This window comes from Bactrocera oleae, chromosome 6, assembly GCF_042242935.1.
Source record: "Bactrocera oleae isolate idBacOlea1 chromosome 6, idBacOlea1, whole genome shotgun sequence".
In the NCBI taxonomy this organism is placed as follows: Eukaryota; Metazoa; Arthropoda; class Insecta; order Diptera; family Tephritidae; genus Bactrocera; species Bactrocera oleae.
In genome coordinates this window covers 16,961,026-16,987,224 of record NC_091540.1, presented here as the reverse complement: position 1 = coordinate 16,987,224, position 26,199 = coordinate 16,961,026, and the positions used below count along the sequence as shown (strand labels likewise).

General features: G+C 33.1%; 1 protein-coding gene and 2 long non-coding RNA genes across 3 annotated transcripts in view; 1 reads left to right on the top strand and 2 right to left on the bottom strand.

The window, feature by feature from the left end:
- Nucleotides 1–1,467: 1,467 nt before the first annotated feature.
- Abp1 (Actin binding protein 1) lies at nt 1,468–13,168 on the bottom strand. Its single transcript, XM_070111001.1, has 7 exons — nt 12,058–13,168; nt 9,083–9,254; nt 6,769–7,220; nt 6,509–6,688; nt 5,748–6,442; nt 5,587–5,679; nt 1,468–4,177 (listed from the first exon to the last, which is right to left on the bottom strand). The coding sequence occupies exons 1-7, from the start codon at nt 12,138–12,140 to the stop codon at nt 4,038–4,040; spliced, it is 1,815 nt and encodes a 604-aa protein (XP_069967102.1). The 5' UTR covers nt 12,141–13,168; the 3' UTR covers nt 1,468–4,037.
- Nucleotides 13,169–14,339: 1,171 nt separating this feature from the next.
- LOC118680529 (uncharacterized) lies at nt 14,340–19,200 on the top strand. The gene is made up of 2 exons (XR_004976105.2): nt 14,340–14,792; nt 19,071–19,200. It is a non-coding gene; the product is annotated as an uncharacterized lncRNA (long non-coding RNA).
- A 105-nt stretch (nt 19,201–19,305) lies between these two features.
- Nucleotides 19,306–26,199, bottom strand: part of LOC118680531 (uncharacterized) — a 90,257-nt gene continuing 83,363 nt past the window's right edge. The window contains exons 2-3 of the long non-coding RNA XR_004976107.2: nt 19,935–20,620; nt 19,306–19,540 (exon numbers count right to left, since the gene is read on the bottom strand). This is a non-coding gene — a long non-coding RNA (uncharacterized lncRNA). The remainder of the gene's footprint in view (nt 19,541–19,934; nt 20,621–26,199) is intronic.

The following is a 26,199-nucleotide window of genomic DNA, read 5'->3' as shown; positions in this document are numbered from 1 at the left end:
GCCTTATGCAGACAATACCCAACGATATTAGACGATGGGCCGATCATGCGGACTGAATTTAAATGCTAGCAAGACGGAACTAGTATTGTTCACTAAGAAACACAGTACTCCAGAAATCACGCAGCCATCTTTAAATGGCACCAGTCTTACGGTAGGAGAAAAAGCAAGCTACTTGAGACTAATTTTGGACTGGAAGCTTTCTTGGAAACAAAACTTGAAAGCTAAGGTAAAGAAAGAAGCTACAGCGCTTTACATGTGTAAAAGAATGGTGGGGCCCAGATGGGGACTGACGCCTCGGGTAACTCACTTGCTCTACACAGCACTTATAAGGCCGATCATGATTTACTGTATATTGGTATGGTGGCCAATTACAGAAGAGAAATATGCAATTAGAAGCATGGAAAGTATACAAAGAGCAGCCTGTATTTGCATTAGTGGAGCTCTCAGAACAACACCAAGCCAGGCACTAAACGAAATTTTACACTTATTGCCAACAGATCTCTTTTGCAAGCAAATGGCAGCGAAGTCAGCTCTCAGACTGAGGGAATCCTCCCTACTAGTCGCCAGTAACAAGGGGATTATATGATACTTAGAATGTTCTCGTTCATTTCAATCTAAATCCGGTCCCCAATATTGCCTTCCCCTCCAGAGAGGAGTGGGAAAGCGGTGTAGTGGACAAGGAAGCAGGGATAAGCTTCCATACGGATGGTTCCAAACTGGAGAACCGAGTAGATGGACCACTGCAGTGTCTTCCAAGCGGAGGTCACAGCAAATAAAGAAAGCCTTTTTGTACTGACAAGAAGTGTGATCATAACAAGAAATATATTTATATTGTATATGTATACAGACAGCCAGGCTGCTTTGAAATCTCTGATGTCTCATAGGACTTCGTCGAAGACAGTGAAATAATGCCATGATCTTCTAGCGGATCAGACATCCTATTTCACGTTAAACCTGCAATGGGTCCCAGGACACAGTGATATCCCTATGGCTACTTGCAGATACTTAATCTACAAACATGTCATTAACATAGCCGAGTCTCAGTGGAATCAGCTCCTGACTTGCTCAACTAGCAGGCAAACGTGGCATGAATGAAATATGAGCCGCGCATGCCGACTGTTAAAATTTAAACGGAATGATATAAGAACTCTAGTAGGAGTACTGTCTAATAGGCAGACATGCAAGTAGACTTGGTACGCCATATAACGGCTATTGTAGAAGCTGTCAGGAGGTAGAAGAGGAGGAGACCATTAAATTAAAAAGAATCACAGCCATCGGTCGAGGGTTTCTTGACGACATCTCGAAGTTTGCACGGATAAAATTTGTCTCTCTGATGAAGTTCATCAGAAGTACGGAGTGAGGGGACCTTAGTCCGGTGGTATCACAATGGGCCTCCAAAAGGCCTAGCTGTGTCGAAAGACAACCACTCTACCTACCTACCTACCTACCAAAATAAAACACCACAACTTCATATTTTCGAAACATGCATGTATACATTTTTATTTTCATTGAATTCTTATTATTGTTTCACAATAAATATTGTTAGTAATCGTAGTACATAATTTTCATATTTCATCCCCTTATATTCGGTTAAATACTAAATTTGCTGAATACAAAAGGGTTTTTAAATAAAAGTACAAATTTTTTAAATTAAATTTCATCTGCAAATGTTCACCTCGTTTATCAGTTATTGTAAGTATGAAAAAAATCTCTAAAATTTTATTACATCAAAAATTAAGTATTGAAATAAGTTTTACCACATAAGTAATACTAATAAAGGTTTGCATGTGTATATGTTTGTATATAAAATGGACAAATTATGAAGAACGCCGCACCTTTTAAAGGTTTCAAGCTTAAATATTAGTGATGCGCAGTATTTTCTATGCAAATAATTGGTTTTTTAGTGTTTAATAAATATAATTGTATAATGCCGTTGCACTAAGTTGTAAATATAATATTTTCTTAGTTAAAAAACTGGTTAGACTTTTTTGATAATTTGCATGTCAGGACGCAATAAGGACGCATTGTTGTTTTACAACAAAAAAAAGAATAGAAATTAAGCAAAGTTTTTAAACTAGGATATGCATGTAAGTGTGTGTGTGTGTGAGCGCATAAATGGCGCTTGATTTCTTTACAAAATTAAACTTTAGAAAAAATAAAATAAGAAACAATAATATTAATAGTTAAAAAAATATAATAAAAAAATAATAATAATAAAAAAATACAAAAAAAATAAAATAATATAATAAAAATAAAAAAATATATAATAATAAGAATAAAATAATATGGTAATAAAAATAAAAAAAATATAATAATAAAAATAAAATAATAGAAGTAAAAAAATAATAATAAGAATAAAAATCATAATTTAACTTTTTAAGAAATCAAATGAACATTTAATTATAAAAAATGTAACTATTAAAAAAATACAACTAAGAAATTGGTTTTCATTAAAAAAATTAAATAAATTTTTATTTAAGATAAATAAATTTTCGTCTAATAATTTTGTTTAATTAAAAACAACTTTTTAATTAAAATTTATTTATGAATTACATTTTTTCGATAGTTACGTTTCTTTTCTAAAAAATCAAATAATTTAATAAAACATAATTTGTATTTAAGATTTTTTTGGTTTCTTGAATTTTAACTAAGAAGTTTTTTTAATTAAGAAATCATTTATAATTAAATTTGACTTTACGGATTTTTTGTTTCTGCAATTTTAATTAAAATTTTTATATAATTTTTTTTTGATATTAAATAATTTTATTTTCTTAATTAAAATTAAAATTAAGAAATTTTTTTAAAGTAATATGGGCAAAAATTAAAAGTATTAAAAACATTTTTTAAATAAACTCACGCTAATACAACAATTAAAATCAATAATAAAACAATAAATTAGAAAATTACTAAGAAAGCAGAAAATCTACAACACCAACAAAATGTGTCTATCTTTCTAGTTTAATACAACACAACACAAATGTTTTTTATATTTTTTGTTTTTTTCGGTACTCGCTTGTTAACATTTACAAAATCTTTAAATATGCGCTGTAACATAGTGTATTTTACATAAAATTTAAATATTATAATCTCGTTTACTGAACGCAATCGTTTACAATGTCTGTCTTTATGTGTGTATGTGGTTTTTATACAGCTTGGCACTAATAGTATTGTTTTTTAATTTTTTTTTTCAAATAATTGTCTTAATGATTTTTTTTTCAAATAATTATCTTAATGATTTTTTTTTCAAATAATTATTTTTAAATAATTGTTTTTATTTTTTAAATAATTTTCGTACACAGTTCGAAAAACTTATATATATAACATTTTAATACTTGGTTTTAATAGTTTTTTTGAATTTTTTTCTAGGCTTATAATTTTAATTTTCATTAATTTTATTTATTTTTTTTTAATGTAGTATAGAAAAATTGTTTAAAAATGCATCAAAAATTTTATATATATGGGTGTGTATGTGTGAGTGCGTAAAATTTGCTTATGTTTGAAAAATTTCGTACTAATGCAAGTATTTATTTAATTTTATTCGGAAAAACTTGCGTGTTTGCAGTGCAGCGCAACCGTTGGTCTCTTCTTCAATTCAATTACTGTGATTTTTTGTTGTTTTCACTTTTGTTTGCAGTCAATAGTTGGCGCTCATCAATATATATCATATATATGTATATATAATTGTATGTATGTTGCTATAAAAATGCATAAGAATTCAATTGCTTCAGTAGTATTAGGAGTTTCTAAACCGCTTCAGTTGAAATTTCAATAATTGTGCTGTGCTGAATGTTGTTGTTGCATTTAGGGCGCGGCAATGGTGATTATAGTTGCTGAATTGTTATTAAATGTTTCAATTTTTTGTGAACTTTATTGTTTTTTTTTAATTAGTTAATTTTTTTTAATCCGTTTGTTGCATTTGTTGTAATAGGCTTTTGTAAAAGTATAAGAAAAACTGTAAATTTTTTGCTCATCAATTGTATGTTTTGTGTTTCTACGCAATTATTGTTTGTTTGTATATAATTAATTCCCTTTTTTCTTTAGTTAATAATTTCGACATAATTTGCCGGAAACAGTCCATAAGTTCCATCGGGTCCGAGCCCTTGCCACCAGCCTTCATCGATTTGATCGATATGCGTGATAATGTCGCCCGGATCGAAAGTAATTTCGGATTCGTCGGCTGTGGATGTAGAAAAAACAAAGTAAATTAATATCTAGGAAATAAATTAACGAAGAATTACATCCATCTTGGTGGTTCCATCTATTGAGTTGGCTCATGATACTTGGAAGTACTAAGAAAAATCTCAAGGTAGGCCAAATCTTATTCATAATGGCCTCGAAATCCTAAAGAAAGAATCCCATAAACATGGAAAGCTTTCAAGACCATATTTGCTGTTCAAGAAATTGGAGTAAGAAAGGCCTTTTAAAGTATTTTATCAAATCTTACGATGAAATGCATAAACTAAAAAAACTAAGGTAGGACGGAAACCGAGATGTTTCGACGGGGTTAGTTGCTTAAAAAAGTGGCTAGTGTCAATTCCCACAACAACCGATTCTGCGGTACCGATCTAACACTGTTAGGATCGGTGAGTGGTAAAAAGTAGTAAGACAAGATATATGTGGAGTACGTATAGATCAAGTCTGGATAAGTATGAGTATTGAGTCTTCTTCAATTTCCGGCACGTAATTAAACAAGGGTCGCTCAGATTTCGCAAAGCAATTTAAGCTCCTCTGCAATAAGTGTTAGCTTAGCGTTCTATCCGGCCAAGAGTTTTTTTCGGTGATCTAACCCTGTTGGAATCGGTAAGTTGTAAATTAATTTTCCCGTATATTCTCGGAAAATTCATGAACCCCATCACCAACCCTAAAATAAGTAAGAAATTCTTGTCGACTTATGGCACAACATGGAACTGTGTTTAAAAATTTCAATTGTATTGAAAGTTGTTTTTCTCTACCAATCCGGGAAAGGAGAGATATGGGGTGGTGTTTATTGTAATTTTCAGATTTCAGTAATGGAATGGGTACTTTTCTGATTTGCAAGATTTTGACGTTTAAAAAAGTAGATATCGGATTCGCGCTTCCAGTAATATATGCTTAATCCCTAAAAGACATACCGATCCAAACAGATTTAGATCGCCGAAATAAAATCCCTTGGCAGTATAAAATCGGGGTCAATTCCGGTAACGTAGAAGCGGCTGTTGGGGAAATGATGCTTAATCCCTCGAGATCAGGGCTGCCAATAATGCATTAAAAAAATAATTGAATTAACATCTGAATTAAAAAAATTTTTTTTTGTAATCCCAAATACGGGTTTAAAAAAATTTTAATCCAAAAAATCAGGATTGTAATTTATTTTTGTTTTAATCCCCACTATTTTTAATTTAAATTTTTTCACATTCACTCAAATCAAAAAAATAATATTCTCAATTTTTAGTCCCAAACATATTTGATTAAAAAATAATTTTATCTAATTTTTAATGCCAACATCGGGATTTTTGAATTAAAACATTCGCAACTTGCTCAGGATAAATGAAAACTGAAGCCTTTGTCTTACCGACGACAACTTAAATATAGAGATTATTTACACACCTGCTTGATAATCGTATAAAGCTCTTGCTTTCAGCCCAACATCGCCCAGAGACTCCTGACAAATGAAGTCATCTTCGTTAACCAAGTCAGTCACTGCAAGCAAGGGAGTACATGTATTCAAATTAAGGCAAAAGCAATTAACTTAAATGCTAAGCGCTTACAATCGTTTCTGTCCAAAGCGCTGCTTAGACCATTCTTCACCGACTGCGGTTGTTGCACCGTCACCGACACCTTTGTGCGCACCACCTCCTCCTCCAGCTCCTCACCCTCGTCATCTTGATCCTGATAGACAGCCGTATCAGTCGCATTTGACGACGAAGTCTCTGGCGATTGCAGTGAATTCGATTTGCTGTGCGGCGAACGTTTTATGGTGGAATATTGTTCCTCATTTTCGGCAGCATAATCGTCAGCTGCCGAGGGCACATCATCATTATTGGCAATTGCGGTAATTTCTGGTTTGACAGGTTGCTCCTCCTCTAGTGCATTTGTGGCTAATGCAGGTGCCACTGCGGCGGCTACAACGCCGGCGGCAACAGGTGCGATCGCCACCTGTGTTGGCGTTAATGTGGATGTGTGCACGGTGACTGTGGCCGGTGAAGGCGAACGTTGTGTGCTGGTGTGCACAGCATGTTGGTGTTGTTGTTTTTGTTGTTGTTGTGGTTCATGTTGCTGCTGTGACTGTTGTTGTTGTGTGTTATTAACGGCGCCAACATCTTCGAATTTCGACAGCGCAACTTTACCAGGTGTAGGTGAGGGCTTGCGCGGCTCCGGTTCAGCGGCCTGTGGCTGATTGAAGGCGTTAATACGTTGCGCGATGGATGTACGCGCAGGTTTGGCAGGTGGTGCGGTATTTAATCTGCGAAAGCAAAAAACATACAATAAATAAATATAAACTTTCTTTAAGTTTTGTGAGTGAGCTTACTTGGTTTGCAACTGGCCTTGACTGGTGTTTTGTGTAAAAATCGCTTTGGCCGCAATGACACGCGAACCGATGAGTTCACGCGCCTCCTGATTGCGCTGTTGGCGCATGCGTTCTGCTTCAGTTATGCCGACGTTGAAATTACCGGAAACAGTCTTTTCGGGACTAAGTGGTTGTGGCGAACTGGAATGCATATAAAAAAAAATCAATTATAACTTCAAAAAAGAATATAAATATTATACAATATATTGGTTGTGACCTACGTCTTAATCGGCACATGCGCCGGCTGCAGCTTAGACGTGCTAATCACTTTCTTCTCACGCTCCAAATGCTCCTTCTCTTCGCGTGCGCGCTGCTCCTGCTCGAGCTTGTGCAGTTGCTGTCGCTTCGCTTCCTTTTCGGCCGCCAAGCGTCGTTTCTCCTCTTCCTCCTCCTTCTTCCAAAAGTCCTGCATCACGCTGGGATTCAGCTCCTTTGTCGGTATGACGCGTGTGTAATTTGTGCCCACCGGTGTTTTCTGTTCATCCTGCACACCGCGCGGCTCTTTGAAACTGTACGTTGAGCTAACGGCGCTCAATTTCTTGAGCAAACGCTCCACATCGATGTCGTCTTCATTGCGTGCGTTTATCGTTAAATGTGCGCCGGACAACAACTTGGCAACATCGTGTATGTGATTGGCACAAGTTCCCTTCCGCAGCACTGGCGCACCCTCGCCCTGCAAAGCATAAAACAAAAACAAGGAATGTGTAAATCAAATAAGTAACGGAGCGACATGACTAAAGTATTTATTCTCAATAAAGTCAACCTCAAGTTCCGATAAGAATGGCAAAAGGGAATAAATAAAAAGTATTATAAAAGATAAGCTTATCGTAGACGACGCCGGGCGTCATACGCAGTTGTTTACAAAGCGTTTCGAGTTTAAAGATTGTACTTTACAAAGTAGTGGAGCTGGTCTATTTATAAGTGAAATAATTAAAAAACAATTCTTTTGAAACAATTTTTTAAGATTTAATTTAACTTGTTATATTAGTATTATATTTTTGATTTAGCCCAGTCCGTCTGTCTGCATATATGCGAACTAGAGCTGTTTTTAAGATTTCGATCCTAAACTTTGCAACTGCCCTTTTTTCACCAAGAAAGTCATTTGTCGGAACGGCAGACATCGCACAACTATAGCATATAGCTTTCATACTGTGCTTGTATGGAAAGCTTTTGACGAGATATTTCGAAATTTTGCATAGGTTCAAGGCAACGGTGCAATCTCCAAAGAAACTGTTCAGGTCGAGTTACTATAGCATATAGTTGTTCTTTTGTATTTGTGAAAGGTAGCTTTGGTGCAACCGAAGTTAAATGTTTTCTTGTTTTCTTTAAAAAGGATGGATTTTCCAGTTATCAGAAAATATGGTAAAATATAAAAGAATTAGTAAATAATAAATTACCGTTAAACTATATTAAATTATTTAATTATAAATTATTTTGTGGCATAGTCGTGCTCAGGGATGCGAATTTTTCAATAAAAATATTTTGGTTTAAAAATTAAATTCCTAAAATAGAAATCAAAAATTGGAATTTTAAATCTTTAATCGAAATTAAAAATTGGAAATTTAATTTTTAATCCTAAAATCAGAGTTAAAATTATTATAAAAATTTTTTTAATTTTATAATTGGAGTTATGAATAAAAACATGCTTTTTCATATCAAAAGTTAGAATGAAAAATGATAAAAAGGGACATATTTCTAACTGAAAAACTATAATTGAGAGAAATTAAATGTATGTAAATAAAACAAAAAGTGCTGAACTGTATTGAACTTTTATTAAAAATAAGGTTTCGCTTTCAAAAGATAACCAAAATGGTAGAACACGAAGTACACAAGCGCAAAATAATTTCAAATTCAAAAACACATTTTTTTTGGATTAACATTTTTTCAATAGCAAACTTAAGATTATAAATTTTCAAAAAATCGGATTTAAAATTTAATTTTAGTTGTTCAAACTAGTATTTCGAATAAGATATTTAATTTATTTTAAGATTTTCGGGATTGCAAAAAAAAATTATTTCAATTTTAATTCAATTGTCTTTTTAGCGCATTATTTGCAAGTGTTTCTTCAAAAATTAAAAAAAAAAACTATTATCTATAAAAGAAGGAACTAAAAAATACATTTATATACACATTTGCTTTTAATAATTAAAAACACATCTGATATAGCGGATTAAAAATTAATAGAGACTTATAATAAGCTACCAAATTTTACTTCTTTCTATATAGAAATTATAAAGTTACTGCCACGTCGGCTCTATATAATCGGATTCTTTCCCATGACAGTCGGGTACATGTAATCGGAAATGAGTCGGCTTTACAGCCTGTTGAGGAATTTAAACTGATCAGCATTTCCTTAAATTAATTGTCCAACTTGATGTTAATTTAAATATACTCTAAGATTCGAACTTTAAACTTTTCAAAATTCAATTTAGTCAAATATGTTTCTTTTGTTGGCTATAGCGGCTATCAAAAACCCTCTTTGGAGGAAAGGTAGGTTATTATAAAAAGCCGTTAAAATTACGTCTGCTTACTAACCTGCCAATTGATGAGTAGAAACTTTTTCAAACCCGTCTTCGGATCTTCAATGCGCACAAAAGCGTACATAATTTTGCCGCTATTCAGATCCTCGCACAACTCCTCCACGCCATCTTCACCGCTGCCCACAACTTTCAGTTCATTCGTTTGACCTTCGTAGCCATAAAGTGACCTGCGGAAGAGCAAATTGCATATTTTATTGAGCACTCACATATACATAGTATGTACGCATGTTTGTATGTACAATATTTTTATAAAAATGTAAATATATTTGTCAGTATGGAAAAAGCAGTGAAATAAAAATGTAAAATTCTCTTAAACGACTAAGCAAAGTGCATACTGGAAGGCGAGCACTCAAAGAGCATAAAGGCAGCGCATACATCGAGTTGACATTAATTGTGGCATAATTAAATTTTTGTGCAACAACTCGAATGCAGTTAACACACCAGGCACTAGGCATTTAGCACAGCAAACTTAGCGTAGTAATGAGTGTTAGTAACTACTAATGAAAAATTGAGGGCACAGAATGCATAGAAGTCGTTGAGAAAAAGTGCATAGGAAATTTCAAATTCACAACTCAACAGTTCAGAGAGTTAATTAAAACTCGGCTGACTTTCATATGAAATAGTATGGCAGATATGCATAAACATACATATGAAAGTACATGTATTTATGTGAATCATTACATAAACAAGAAAAGGGGTTAACTTCGGCTGCACCGAAGCCATAATACCCTTCACAAATACAAAAAAAGAACTTGAGTTTGAGCGGTCCGTTTTTATGGCAGCTATATCGACCGATATTTAGCGGTCCCGACAAATGAGCAGCTGCTTGATGAGAAAAGTGCAGACGGACAGGTGAACGTGGGTAAATCGACTAAGCTCGTCACGCTATCACTTGTATATATATATTTTGTAGGGTCTCCAACATTTCCTTCGTGCTGTTACAGACTTCGTGGCAAACTTACTATATTAAATATGTGTAGGGTATAAAAATATACAGTATTTTTTTACGAGTATATACATACGCTTTACTAAACTCCATTCGTTAGTGAACTTACTGCTGTTGCAGCTTGCAACATGGGGTCATTTAGTAGGCATTGTCACTAGTAACATTTTTTTTTACTGCTTTCAGAAAGTTCTAGTCAGTGATTTTTTCACACATTCCAAATGAAATTCATATTGTGTACATGAATTGGAAACTTGCTTCAAATTGAATATGTAGAATTTATTTGAAACTAGGTGAAATAGTTAGAAAGAGTAGTAATGAAATTAACATAAGATTCTACTCGAAAGAATTATAAAAATAAATTATAGTAAAAGCTATTTATTTTACGAACATTTTGCTGATATTTGTTGTTGGAGTATGTACATATTATTTAAAAATCATTTTTTGGAGCTACACCTACATAGTTAGATATAAAAATAAAAAAATTTTCTCATATTTCGATAGCATCGTTAAAAAATCATATCTCAGATATGATATTGAGTTACAGTCGTCTAAAGTGTAGCCACCCAGTTCAATCAGCTTCATCGGTTTATCTTTAAACGGTTTTTATCTATCAAATTCTGCACGCCTGAATAATTTTGTCGAATTTCGATTTTTTCGACCGTAGACCCTTGTAAGAACCATAACATATAGTAGATTTTTTTTTAGGTTTTATCCATGTAGAAAGCCGGAATCACTGCAGCAGTGGAGGACATCTTTTTTTAACGCCATCGTCGATGTGTTTAATTTTTAAAATTAAATTGTAGTTTTACTGTGTGTTCTTAAAATATGTATTAATATACCCTTAAAAATTTAAAACCATTGATGTGTCAGTATTTTTTTAATTCCCAAAAATGTAACATTTTAGGCTGTTGCACTAGACGTATCCCTTAAAACAATAATTTTGTGTTTTAGTTGTTGGATTATGTAGATAAATATTTTTAGCCAAATATGTGCGGTACCTCTATTGGTACAGCTGCACACACAATCATCTTAATTAACAACAAATTTTGTATTATGACTTCTACTGATCACACCGCTCCTGTTTAAAGCTAAATTATGTCCCAAAGCTACAATAAACCAATAAACTATTCTAAGTCGTATACAACGCAACCAACAACGGTTTTGTGGCAAAGTTATCCACTTTAAACACAAATGTGCTTATATTTTTATTAAAATAAGGTATAGTTCAAGAAAAATAGTTAAGTTTGAGTATATAATTACTTATTTCAGTGTGAGCGCTTTTAATTTTATTACAACTACCAGCTGCAAACTTAAATTCAAGTTGAAATTAATGACTGTTTACTGCTTTTTACACCTTTCCGGTTTTCTTGCATATTTTTTAAATGAGCAGTATATACACCTGTATATGAAAATATGCACATACAAGCATAGCTTGACTCATGACAATGCAATCACACATACAGCACAAACATATTTAGACTATTTAAACAATTAAAAGCGTTCGTCACAAAGTAAATATTTATGCAACATTTAACAAAAGACGAGTGAAAGGCGTTGAAGCGCTTTGAGAAACACTGAATTGGAGCGTAATTTAATTACAATAGTATTCAGTATATGTCTAACGGTTTGATTAACTGTTATAGCATTTACGAAAATTTATGTTTGGAAATGCACATTGATCCAAATTTCTTGGAGGAACAAAAAAACAAGAAAAAACATTAACTTCGGTTGCACCGAAGCACCCTTCACACATACAAAAGATTCCTTACAGAAACTTAATTTAGATCGTTCAGTTTGTTTGGTTAGAAAAGAACCAGCGTTTCAGATCGATATCTCAAAAACTAAGGAACTACTTTACGAACATACATATATACATGCAAACGGACATGGTTAAATAGTCTCAGCACGTCAAGCTGACTATATACATATATATTTTATACGATCTCCGACTTTTGGGGTTACAAACTTCGTGGCAAACTTAATATACCCTGTTTAGAGTATTAAAAGGTTATGATCAAACTCACCAGTTAGTGCTGCTTTTATCGTCCAGCACATCATTCCAAGCGGCTACAATTTGTGCGCGATGCTTCTCAAAACTAATAGCCATACTATAGTTTTATAATAAAAACGTTTCTCGCCACAAACCAATAAACAAATCAACGACGACGTACGACTTGCCGCACAAATAACTTTGGCAGTTTTACCCAAAATACACGTTGACGGTTAACGTTTGCTTTGGTTATTACCCACTCCAATGCCGACGACCTTGAACGACGGTTTTGGCACAGCGCCAAAGTATGCACCAACTCAACTGGACCCGAGTTTAGTTGTGGCTACGTCGATTGCGCCGCCTGCTAAACGATGACTTGTGTTGCGTGTGTAGCTGAGTTTGAATGAATGACAACCTGCCTGATTTTTCCGAATTTCACACACTTTCCTTCTGAACCAACACTTGCATTGACACCTGCGTATGGGCAAGGCATACACAACTACAGCTCGTATTTATAAATGTGTTTACACGCGCGGCACACCTGCTTACACTTGCTTCACTTTGCAATTATTCCCCCTCAACTAATTGGACTTTGCAACTGATTTACGCATACGACGCACCCAAACCCTATTTTTACTAAGCCAATTTTTTCCACCAGTTAACGTGTTTATATGTTTGACGCCGCCACACACACTAGACAATTATTAATTCCAGGCAAGTGATTTTCTGTTACTGCGTGGGTGTCAATGTCTTCTTTTGCTTTGCTATCGCTGCTTCAGCCACTGCGATGCTAATTCCACTAACAAAAATTCACATATTAACACGGTAAGCTGCCGTTGGTACTGCCGATGCCGCTGCCACTGCTGCTAACTAGCGCTTCGGCTTTTTAGTGCTTTTAAAATTGATTTTTCTTCTCAGTGCACTAGAATTTTGTGTTTATACAATGCAATGCTTACACAATTTTTGCATAAACTTTAAAAGCAATTTTTTATAATTATTCTTAATATGTTTTTAATATTATTAAACTAGTACCTATTGTTTGCAATATTTTTCGCGAATTTGAAACTTGTATATCGTATTTTGTTATTTACTGACCGACAATTTACTGTCACTGTTGCCGACGACTCTGCTGCTGTTTTTAAAATTCCGATTGGGTGAATTGGCAGAGCGACTCTGTGCACAAGAATTTCTGTTTGGTGCCCAGTGTTGCAAATCGGTCGGCAAAAGTCAGAAAAAAAAACGTAAGAAATTAAATGATTTTATTTTTTAAAAATAAAAATATAGCACCTTTAAAAAACTTAACTTGACAGAAATCTGAGAAAAATTACTATTTTAAAGGTAATGGCTGTTTATACTGATTAAATATATTTATTAATTAAGAAACAGGTGGTCTCAGGATTTTTTTTTAGATTTTCCGAAAAAACAGCAGTTAACTCTTTATAATAAATCAATCCTTCGATCAGATACTAATTTTTTCATATTTTAAAATCTATATAAATTTCATTGAAATCTACCGAGCGGTTTTCGAGCTACAGTGGTCACCAATTCGGAAAACATACATAGTTTTGTAAAAAAATCTGTTTGAAGTTTTATACGAACGCTCTAGAGCGCCCGAGAACCCTTTGCTAGGTATCAAATAAGTCAAATAGAATTTGTCGGATTTACATCAAATTTTCAGAGAATATTTCTGAGATACTATACATTAAGAAACGGAGAGATGGAATTTGAAAAAATTTAAAGTTTAATTATAAAATTCTATCAGAGGACTTGAAATAATGTTCGCATTGTATTGACATTTATATTATTTTATGTATAGCGCCATCTGATGATATTTTTCACAATACTTCCTTTTAGCACAGACACAAGCCACTTCTAACGTTCATTACGATTTGAGGTATAGCAAAAGCGACAATGACAGCTGCAAAATTTGACTTGTGCAAAGCAAACTCGGCGTTGACAGCACGTTGGTTGCATCCGATGGCCGCTCAATGGTAATGGCGCTGTTGCCTAAATTCCATTCAAATTCCGCACATACCACTGGACAAACAAACTAAAAGGAAAATACAATTTTATAAAGTCTATAGCAAAAGCGCTAGCTGCAGAAAAGTACGCAAAGAAAGATTCATAGCCAAAGCGACGTTGTCGGTGTCGGTGGTAATATATATATAATATTTGTTAACTTGCTACTCTGCTCGGCCGATCGTTGTAGACGATTTTCTCCACTCGCGCTGTTGACAAATTGTGAAATTTGCGCTAGAAAAATCCAATAAAGTGTATTTTGTGGAAAATTGCGTGCGAAGTGATTATCAAGTGAAATTTTGTTTTTTTTTATGCATTTATTGCTTTATGTAGTTATTGTTTGTATGTACTTAATGTCGCGGCATCGACTTTGCAATCTGCTATTACTGATGCTGCTGCGGTCGATAGGCCTGTCCAGTGATAGTTCGTTGTAGAGCGGCCCCCATACGCGCTGTGTACAATAAAAAAAAAATTTTCGAATTGGCATTCGCGTCCGTATGTCCATTCAAATATGTGTAGCTTTGTGTTTGTATAGCTGTGTGTATGTATTTGCTTATGTGTGCGGCGACAAACGCGTCAAACAATAACAAAAATGCAGGCTGCTGCACTAATTTCGCCCATGCATTGCTTGTGTACCCCCTCCGCCGACAAAAGTGCAATGCATTTGTAATTCAGCTGCTCTGCAATATGTACATCTGTTCTGCTGCCACTTAGTGCGAATACATAGTTTGAAAGCAGTAAATTTTTGAGGTAATGACTGCAATTGCTTTTTATTGTTTTCATGTTTTCTAACAAAAGTATTTTCTCATTCATTACAGGTAAATTAAACCAAATAATTTCGTTTATGTTTGTATCTTGCAAATAAATTGTGAAAGAATTTAGTAAGGATTTGTGAAAAGAAAGGTGGAGTTTAAGTAGGAACTCAATGTGCCGGATTTACATATATGTGATGCTAAGTTATACATAGGAAATATACATATGTTATATCTCATAGTTTTAAATGGTTAACGAGCATCTACATCAATTGTGAAAAATGTCCTAGCATCTCTATTCGCTATATAGTTTAGATTTGACAGCTTTTATGTGACGGATATAAACGGAAGGTACTTGGATTTATTTATATCCGGCCACTTTTGATTGTTTGAATGTATACATACATTAAAAAAGTGAATTTCAAAAACTGATAAGTTGGTTTATTGAGATTTAAATTAAACAACGTGTTGAAATTATTTATTGATTTATTAATCGATTCTTCCACATACCGATATAACCAATCAATGTCCACGGGCAACATTCAACAAAACAGTTGTATGTAATATGTGTATGCTATAACAACAAGAACTACACAATTGTTAATCAAGTTCATGGTTTTAAGCTCAAATGTAAGATAAGAATGAATAAGAATTCAAATACTAAGATCGTTATATTTTTTATTTGTAACTTATGCTAAATTCTATTAGTGTAAATTAAAGCTATTTCAATATTAAACCATTATTTCTATAATATTTTTGTATACATTTTATGCTGTTAAAATACAACAACAACTAAAAAGTTTGATAAATTAAATTTTTCAAATAAATTTTAATACTTTTGGTAACGAGGTTGCCTACTGCCTCTACTTGCGACTTATTTGTCACTTTTATATAAATAAATATTTAGAGGTTATGTGTAATAAGTGGAATGAGCAAATTATTGATAATTAAATTGTTTAATTTTTAGGGTTATGTTTATATAAAAGTTAAAAATGTGCCAGCAGTTAAAGTGAATTCTTGAACATTGTGATTATTATATTTTTATTTAGTTAACTCATCAATAGTATAATGTTCAAATTTTTAATAATGTTATTATTATCATATAAGTAGAGAAATACTTCACATTTCCCTGCGTTATTTTAAAACAATTTTTTTATTCTATAATGTTAAAAAACAGAAAAGATTAGGAGTCTATCCAAATTTCAATTTTTTCAAATCATATTAAGTAAAATATAATTGAAATATTTCTTAAAAATTGAAGTTGAAGTGAATTCCTTGAGCACTCTGACTATTTTATTTTTATTTAGTTAACTAAACAATATTAAAATGGTTTAATTTTTTATAAATTTTTTTAAATAACGATATTAATATCGGTAAAATTTAATTTTAATTATGAAAATATGTATTACATATGCATATACATATATATTTTGTTTTGAAAAGAAATTATTATTATATTTCCTTCCTCAAACACTTTATTACTAAATAATACCTATTTGTTAAAATAAAACCACACTATTTAAAAAAATATTTTTAAATCTAAATTTGCACTAAAAATGCGAACTACATATTAGATTATACTATTATTATAGGATTTACCTGCAAAAAATGTAAATATGTATTTATTTAGTCTATATCGAATTACAATTGTACTTTCTAGGTTATGTTTATTTAATCAACTTCGGAATTTTAGTGTACCTAATCGCTTAATCGATTAAAGAATGTTATCAGAACTATACAGGTGGCATTTGCTATTGATAAGCTTCGTACTTAAGCAACATGCGATAGTCCAATTAAATAACAATGCATGACTTACAGAATATGTGTTAGTTGTTGTTGTTAGTATATTTGTATTATAAATATATGCACATATACATACATATGTATGTATACGTTCTTTTCCACTCATAATTTGCAACTTCAGATAATTCGAATATTTATCACATTATCAAAGCACTTATAATGGACTAATCAAAGAAACAAATGACAACAAAGTAGATTATTATTGTTGTTGTTTTATCGGCATACAATTTACAACAAATGGAGTGAAGGGACGTTTCTTGGTTAAAAGTGTATTAGAATGCTTCTTCTTTACTCAGCATGAATTTACATATCCATGTATGCATATTTATATTTATGTGTATGCATATCTAAATATATCTAGGTACATTACATATTAATAATAAACTTCGCATATAAAATTTTTATAAGCAATTTTGTTCAACTATTTTGTATCTCCATATACATATGTATGTATATGTATTTGTATATTTGTACGCTAACTACAGTCAATATTGGTTAATACTTATTTCAACTTTTCCAAACCACTTTAATTCAAACAAAATGTCCGAAATTTATCCCAAATGCGATCGCTTACAGCGTCTGGCTTCGTGATGTTTTGTTCAACATCAGCCAATGCGACCTAAAGCAACGTTCCAAAATAAGTATTTACGGGTATAACTATCTATATACTACGTATGTATAAATGTATATGTGTATATATGTATGTATGTTTATGTGTATGTGTTTAGGTTTATATATTGCGTTGTCTACTGTTGTCAAGCTGCTGTCCAAGACAAAGAGTTATGCTTCCAACAGCAAAAGCAGTTAAACATATTTACTTGGCACAAACTTATTTACGGCTACAAAATTTCATATATACACATACATATACACAAATACACACATTTATAAGTATGTATATATTTTAAGTACCATATGGTGTGGCATCAATGTTATTTTTTTTTTGCTTTTGGTGATTTGCTTTATTGTTAAGTTTACTTTTGGTAAACTGATCTTCAATTTTTGCTTTAAGCTGAATTCTCGACTTCCCAACTGTTACTTTTGGCAACTCATCCTGCCGGTTGTTAGTCATTTTAGGCGATTGTACAAGAGTTGTGTGGCTTTATTTCTTTTCGTAGATCGAATTCTTCGACTCATTTTCGCACTTTGCTTTATTATGGGTTTTTGTTGATATACATACATATGTACATATATATTAATATACAGTCATGGTGAAAATTATTGACATCACTGGCGGGTATATAAGTCTTCAAATATAACGTTAATTATAAAGAAAACGATTTTTTAAGATTTCGTTGTCGTAAGTATGAATTTGTGAATGAGCGATTACTATCGACATCTATGTTCTTTTTACACCATTATTTCCTGGGGAATGTTTTAATAGCGTTACTATATGCGCAAAATCCCAATTATATTACTGGCAACCAGCCCTCCGAGAAGTATCCGACACTCATATCTTTCTAGACCTTTGCGAATGAAGAAGTAAAAATGGATCCCACAATTGTTCGCCTCACCTCAAATATTATCTGTATTAGAGTTCTAGCATTCAAAGTATACTCATAAGAAGTCTCCAAGCGCTACACGGTTTGCCCTCTTATAAGTTTTCTTACACTGATTTAGTTTATGCACATATTTTATTCATAAAGAATGTGCTTCGATCTTTGTTTTTCGGGGGCGGCTGGTAAAAATGCCTTCCTCATCATGAATGTGTCGTCACAGCAATGGAATGTGCCACTTTCAGGTCACTAAAAAACTCTGCTCTAGGGAACCGTCGCCCACCCTGCGACCACTTACGCATTATTTCAGGGTGGCGTTCCATAATTCTCGTCTTAAGAATTACCTGCGTCCAGGTCCCGTTTTTTAAGCGTAGTACGTTTTCTATGTAATTTTTCACGTTTTTCCTGTTTTCCTCGGTTTAAAGTATGACAGTTATGATGTTGTCCGCATTTAGGGGGCTGATCAAAGTGTGCAGCCTATTTCGCTGTGTTTGTCAGCGTATGCATTTAAAGAACTTGTATTCAGCGTCATCCTCGATCGATCAAGATGGTTCTTCAACCATTTTATATAGATATTTCCTAAAGTATCCGTGCCCGGATAACATCTATGTACTTCTCAGAGGTTTTATACAGCAAGATTCTGTCTTTAACATAGCTTCTCCGGCTTTAAGTCAGGTATTAAGCATTTGTTGTAGCACTTTTTTGTAGGGTTTTCAGCTATTATATTTAGTATTTTTGCTGGTATTCCGTTTGGTGTGCTCCGAGCTTTGAAAATTTTTAAAGAGTTTTAATAAAAAGCAAGTTTCAGTAAAACAGTATTAAAAAATAATTATTTTTAAGATTTAATTTATTCGAAACAACCATTGACACGCTGACAAATTTTTGTCTACAAATACATACATAATAACAATAACAATAAGTTTAAAAAGCACATATTTCAATAAATTATCGTTAATTTTCCATTTCTTCTTTTTCAGCTGTTGGCAACATCATCACCAACGTCGCCTACAACCCTTTCAGCATTTTTGCACTCAAACTCATCTCTCGAGACATAACCATAACCGTTACTTTGCGAAATAAATGTCACAGTGTTTTGTTCTTGCTTAAGATTTTTCATTTCTCATTGATTTTAATTTTATAAAGCATATTTCTTTGTGCGTGTGTGTGTGAGGGTACACCACCCGCGCGCCGTGAAGCGAGAAACCACCTTGCGAATTTTCGCACAGCTGTGGCTGTCAATGTTGTTATTGTTGTCGCCATTCTCGTTGCCAATAACTTTGTTGATTTCGTACGCGCATTTATACTTATTACACATATTTACCATAAATATATGCCATATATGTGTGGGTGTTTGTAGGGGCACATTTATTTTCAACGCGCTTGGTTGCGCAGACAACACGTCGTCGCTGTTGGCGCAGCAGTCACGGCTATCTTGGACTTTTGTACACTACAATGACAACAAAAACAACAGCAATAATAAAATAAATAATGATTATACCAACAACAACAGCAGCAGTGGCGCTGTAACGGCTAAGCGAAAACGTCAAAGCGGCGCTAGGGTGGCGCGACCGTCCTGAGCGCACATACTCAAGGCTCTAACAAAAGCGCGCATACATCGGCATATGTCTGTCGATAACGCTAACTCGCTTGCAAATCGACAAAACAGCAAAGCACCTTTCCCTCGCCACCAGCACCCTTACTCCGCCTACAACTGCGCCCAACGTCCGCGTCATTGTACGCGCTGTCGCTACCGCCGCGTTTGTCGTTGCGCGTTGTAACGCGTTTCGCTTGCCGTATTGCCGCGACTGCGTTTGCCGGTTGTTCAGTTTGCAAATTGTTACCTTTGCGTTTAAATTATTTACGCGCGCCAGTGTGCGTGCGTGTCTGTTAGTGCGCGCTTATTTTCTTCGTATTGCCTTTGGTTACGCACACGCGCATCTTTAGCGCTTGTCAGTTGCGTTTGGCAAGCGTATTGAATTTGTTGCAATTTCGTGATCTTTTTTCTTCGCTTCGCGTGTAGTCGTTGTGTGTGTGCGCCCTTGCAGAGTCGCACATTCAAATACAAAGCAATTAAAAGTGAAACTCGAAAATTGCGCAAACTTTTTAAATATTTTTGTATAAATTTTTGCATATTTATTTATATTTTGTAAAAATTTACAGTGTCTCTATAGTGTTCGTGTGTGTGTTTTATGAAGTGTAGCCTATTCGAATAACAAAACAAAATTGTTGTTGGCATGTGAACATAGTTAGAAGAAATTGTGAAAATTGTTTAAAAAAATTGTTAAAGTGCAAACAGTGTATAAGAATTTCCCAAAGTTGACATTGAACGCCGTTTTGTTGCTATCGTCAAAAGTAGCTGATATTGAAAGAAAAGGCGCTTCTCATCATGGAAACTGCATTGGATGTACTGTCACGTGCTGCCACAATGGTGCAGGATAATGCGAACGGTGAGTGCAATTTTATATAGAATTTTGTGGGTGTAAACCATAACTGTGAAAGTCAACATTTCTGGATATATAATTGAAACCTGAAAGCAAAACAAAAAAATAAAACATGAAAACACAAAAAAATGTGTAGAAAAGCTTTATATAATTTAGAAATGGCTTAACATTTTTAAAAATTTCTTTAATTACATCATCAGAGCTGAAAAAATTGATATCCTGGAGTTTTTATAATTTATCAAGCGATGCAGTTATTACTAATAAAGTACATACTTAAACAGTTATCTACTATATTATCTTCCCGATGTAAATCCTCATTCCATATCTGGATTTTATTATTCCTATCTCGACTTTCAGAAAGTAAGCCTCATGAGTCATGACATATTTAAGTCCTCAAAGTCTAAGTATAGATTTTATTACATGAGGAAATATGTATTTCTTCATATTCAAAAAATGGACAATTTTTTTCACACAAATAGCTTTTACTCTGCAGTAGCCTTAGTAAACTAAATAAAACGATATTATGACATTATTTCTATACTCTTACATATTATATACTAAACACCCTTCTTATTAGACTAAGCATATCCTCTTTGTGAATTGAGATTATTCGGAAACGTGAACATCTTTTTTATATCGGAAAAACACTCGAAAATGCTTTTTTTTAATAACAAGTTCAGGTTCTTTTGAGGTCGATACATGGTCATTAAATTTTTCCATATTGTATAGAGGTATAAAATTAGTTTTAAAATTTTTAAATATAGTGTTTCAAGGGCTTTTCTTTTAATTACGATTAGCGTAGTACTTGAAGAGTAATGTTCTGATAGTTCTGAACTATAATCATTCCAATGGACAAAACCAGTACAGTTTGGTAGTCTAAAAAGTTTTTGAGCTTTCGAGATGATAGTTTTCCCTAGATAACGCCGGGAGGGACTTTCGAAATTTCAATTTCATATTTTCATACTCTGAATAGAGAGGAGTGTGTTAAGTTTGCCACGATATTTATAACACCCAAAAAAAACGTCGGAGACCCTATAAAGTATATACATACACACATATATTGATTTAGCCATGTCCGGCTGTCTGTATATGTCCTCTTTTCCTTAAAAACTGCTTATTTGTAGGAAACGCAGGTATAGGACTACTATAGCATATAGCTACATACAAGCTGAACGATCGGAATCAAGTGCTTGTATGGAAAACTTTTTCATTTGACTCCGAAGAAGTTGTTCAGATCGGATCACTATAGCATATACATAGCTGCCATATATGCTGAAACCATTTTTTTTTTTTGAACACTTTGGAGGGAAAGTGCAATTTTGTGTAAAAAAAACCTGCTGATGAGATATTGTAAAATAAAAATTATTAACTAAATTCTGTATTGCAATGTTGTTCATTATAACAAAAGTATAGTTGCAGCAATTTTGAAATTATAAAGAAGACCTATTTTGAAAATGTAAGTTGTGGGGCAAACACCTTAAAGTTTTGAACCAAAAATTTAAATAAAAACTTTCATAATAAAGATATAAAAATACTCTTAACTTCGTCAATTTTGCCCCAATCGACTTGTTTATATTTTGACCCAATATTCTTGAGCTACAAATTTTAATACCTTAGACATCCCAATTTTTTGTTACAGTTACGCAAATCATGCTCTAATTTAAATTTTGTCTGAATTCTTAGTGACATCGTCACACAGTAGATATTTACGACAAATACCTTTCTGTATCATTTTCAGCATAACTCACTTCGAAGACCACACAAGTTGTCAAGCATGATGCAAACCATATTCACTATCTAGCAATCAACGCATGCATTCATTTATACTTATGTACATAGCTTTTGCATATTTTTCCTGAAACGTACAACTTGACTTCCTGGAAAAGTGTAAATCCAAATTTTCCACATATTTATGCTTTGTCACAATGCAATAAATAGCCGAAAAAACGGAAATGCCGAAGTGGTTAACGACCACGGGCTAATGCGCTAATGTGAACCCACTGCCACAGGCAATTAAATACAACAACAAATACAGTAAAACCAGCTGAGCGAAGCCACACCGGGTCAGACGATTGCAATTATAAAAAATTAAAATAAAAAGATAAGAGAAACATTTGTTAAATACAACACTGTCATGCGTGAATTCCACTTAAGTGATTAAATGTAGTTTGTGGCACAAATTGCGGTAAAGAAAAACCAAAAAGGAAATGTTGGAATGTTATAAAATTAATAGGTTCAAATAGCTATGGTATAAATTGTAGCACCAAAATACTCAGTCATTTTCTTGCTTGTCATATTTTTTTTAATATTTTTTTCCTGTTCTCCATTTTAACTTAGGGCATTGCGTTACCAAAAAATCTCGCACGAATTATCCCGCCTTTCTTTTGCTTTTGAAGACAGCAACCTTTGGAATTAATTTTTCAACATAATTCGTTTAACAAGAAGCCTTGTTTGACTGGTTAGTAAGATTGTAGTTAATTCGTGTTTTACGGAGCACTCTTTTGTATTATCGTATTTTCCTCTGTAATGCTCCAGGCTTACGGGATAATACTTAAGTTCATTGCCTTACGTAGATAGCATACCGTTTCTCTTGCAGTTCTCGAATTCCACTATACCAAATTTGAACAGAATTGTCTAAAAAACAACCACACTTTCACGTTATTTAATACAAATCTCTATTATCGCCTTTAATCCAACTTTTCATACACTTGTTACAAGATGTTGAGATCCTATACTATCTGTCTGATGCTAATTTGTCGATTTTCAAGCACTGTTTTTTTAACTTTTGCGATGTTATCGTCATTAAAAAAGACGACCAACTCGCATGAGACAAGTTTTCGATGACTTCACGACCTTCACTGAATGCCCCAAAGCACTTGTGCAACATTTTCAACTATTCCGTAGCCTTGATTTCATCGGAAACACAAAGTTTCAAGCAAACTTTTTGTTAAATTTTCTCCATCGTAAAAATCGCCAGACAAACATTTCGCCCTGTCATCCAAAGAACATAAAAAAATTATATATGTACCTGTCTAGGAAATTGTTTACCTTTACGTTCAGCGCGCGCAGTTTAAATGGATCAGTCCGAGTCAGATTTGATCAGACGGTAAAAAAGCTAAGTTATTCTCGACAGGTAACTCGGTAGTCTTGACTGGCGATAAGAATGCTATTAATATTCTTCAACAAAAAAAAAGAAATTGAAAGAGACGTCCTCTCCAAATATTCGTTCGATATCAATGATTGTAAAAACTTTCATCATTCTGATAAAGAAAAAAATTTGAGGAGCTACTAAATTCAAATATAGACGTTACATACTTCCCGAGCAGGTGAAAACGGAATCGATGATTTGCTTTTTGTGGCTTTAAGATCTAAAATTTTACAACATTTTTCGTTAATTCAAGTTACGTTTCGTGAAGATATTTCGTCAAATGAAAGAGTTTTCCATATGTACAATTATTTGATTCCGATTGTTCAGTTTGTATGACACCTACAATATATGCTATAGTAGTCCGATATCGACGATTCTGACAAATGAGCAGCTTCTTGAGGTGAAAAAGGCGTGTGCAAACTTTCAGATCGATATCTCATAAACTGAGGGAAAAGTTCGCTTATATACAGTCAGACAGACAGACATGGCCAAATCGACTCAGCTCGCCTTGCTGATCATTTACATACACACATATGTATATATTTTATACGGTCTCCGACGTTTCCTTCTGGGAAGCTCATCCATATGAACAAATCATACTTTCTAAAATCATGTCATCTAATTAGCTAATTCGAATTGTTTTGGAGTCTTTGATTATGTACATTTTTTTTCTTTTTTAAATAAATTATATTCTAATTTTGTAAATTTCATATTAATAATTTTACATTTTGAAATTTTATATTTAGTTGTTTGAATATTTAGCTTTGAATTCGTATTTACTTTTTTCTATATTTTTTTTATTAAATTTATTTATTTCTTTAAAAAAATTATTTATTTATTTATTTATTAGGGTACAATAATTATGTAAATACAAAGAAAACATAAAACATCATGCCCTTATGTTTGTTTTAATTATTGAAAAATAGTTTAAGTAGAATCTCCTACTCGCCCACTTTTTACGCACACAAACATTCATTAAGGCAATTAAAAAAATAATAATCTATGTAAATTTTTAAATTCTTTCGCGGAAAAAAATTCTATTTTTCTTTCCACCACAAAAATTACAAAAAACAAATAAAACACATTTGAAATTTCCAATTTTTCAGATTTTTAACAATTTACTACATCATTGTGGTCTGTATATACAATTGTTATCGCCAAGAAGCAAAGTGGGTAAATCACAAAAAAATACAAAAGCAAAACGCAGAACATAACAAACAATCACGCATTCCAACACATGACACTCAAAAATGTTTCAAAAATAAACAAAATTCCAAGAAAATTAACACGTCTGAAAATATGCACGCTATAGTTAGTGAGTAGCATATGTATGTACGTATACATAAATGTATGTTTATTACATATGTGTGCGTAGGCGCGTCTACCGCAAACATTTTACTTTAGTAATCCACAAAAGTTTTGCAAAAAATTGGACAAAACAGCGACAGTTTTGCAGCCACTAAACGCTTAGTGACAGTTTGATGGCCACTGCATTGTTCGGCTTTATTTGCAAATGCAATTGGTTAATCGAATTTTCACGCGCAAGCAAAAAATTTACGGCGGCTGAGAAAGCATTTCGTATGCAACACACATACATACACACATACACATCTACATAAATATGTCGACAGCTTTGAGGCAGTTGCGAAAATGGCTCAAAACATTTTCATAAAATTATAATTTATTATTAGAGGCAGAGCGGCCGGCAGACAGGCGAAAAACGTCAAACGATTATCGAAAAAATGCGAGCAACGCTGCAATAAAATGCTCAACACTTCCAATCGTAAAAAAATATTAAATATTTTCATATGCAAGAAATAAAAATTTTAGAACACACAAATTAAATGAGCGCAACAACAACAACAATGCGGCAAATACTCAAGTCGTCTGTCTGGCAGTCTAATTTATTAGATCAAAGCGGCGCAGGTAGACAATAAATTGAAATGTTATTTGTATGCTTAAGTGATATTATATACATATCCATACATACATATGTACATCCATACATACAATATGTATATATGTGTGTGTATTATTAAATTTTTAAAACAAGAAGCACTCGGCCTTTGGAATATTGTGCATATATTTTCCTATAATTTTGGAGTAAGATTTAAAGCAGTGTCCGAGTGTGAGGAAAATGTGCGTGAAACTAGCTATGACGGAGGTGAAATTTCAATCTGTGTATTTTAAACATTAAATTCCATAATAGTAGTGAATATTATTATGATCACTTCTTTTGATACCCATATTGTAATATTGAATTTATTTAATAAATCTGTTTTAATCAAAGTTTTCATACAGGTGGCAACATTTCTCAAAAAAGCCGACACAGAAAGCTTTTCTTAAATTCCTTCGTTCAAGTCAGTATTATAATACTACTTCTGTATTATTAAATAAAAAGGGCGTTAAAACAGGTGGCAACTCTTAACTTAAATACTTTCAGTTCTAAACTTTTTAAATCACATTTTTTGATAACCTAATTCGCCCCCTTAAAAATGTCTTTTAAATTAAGCTTCC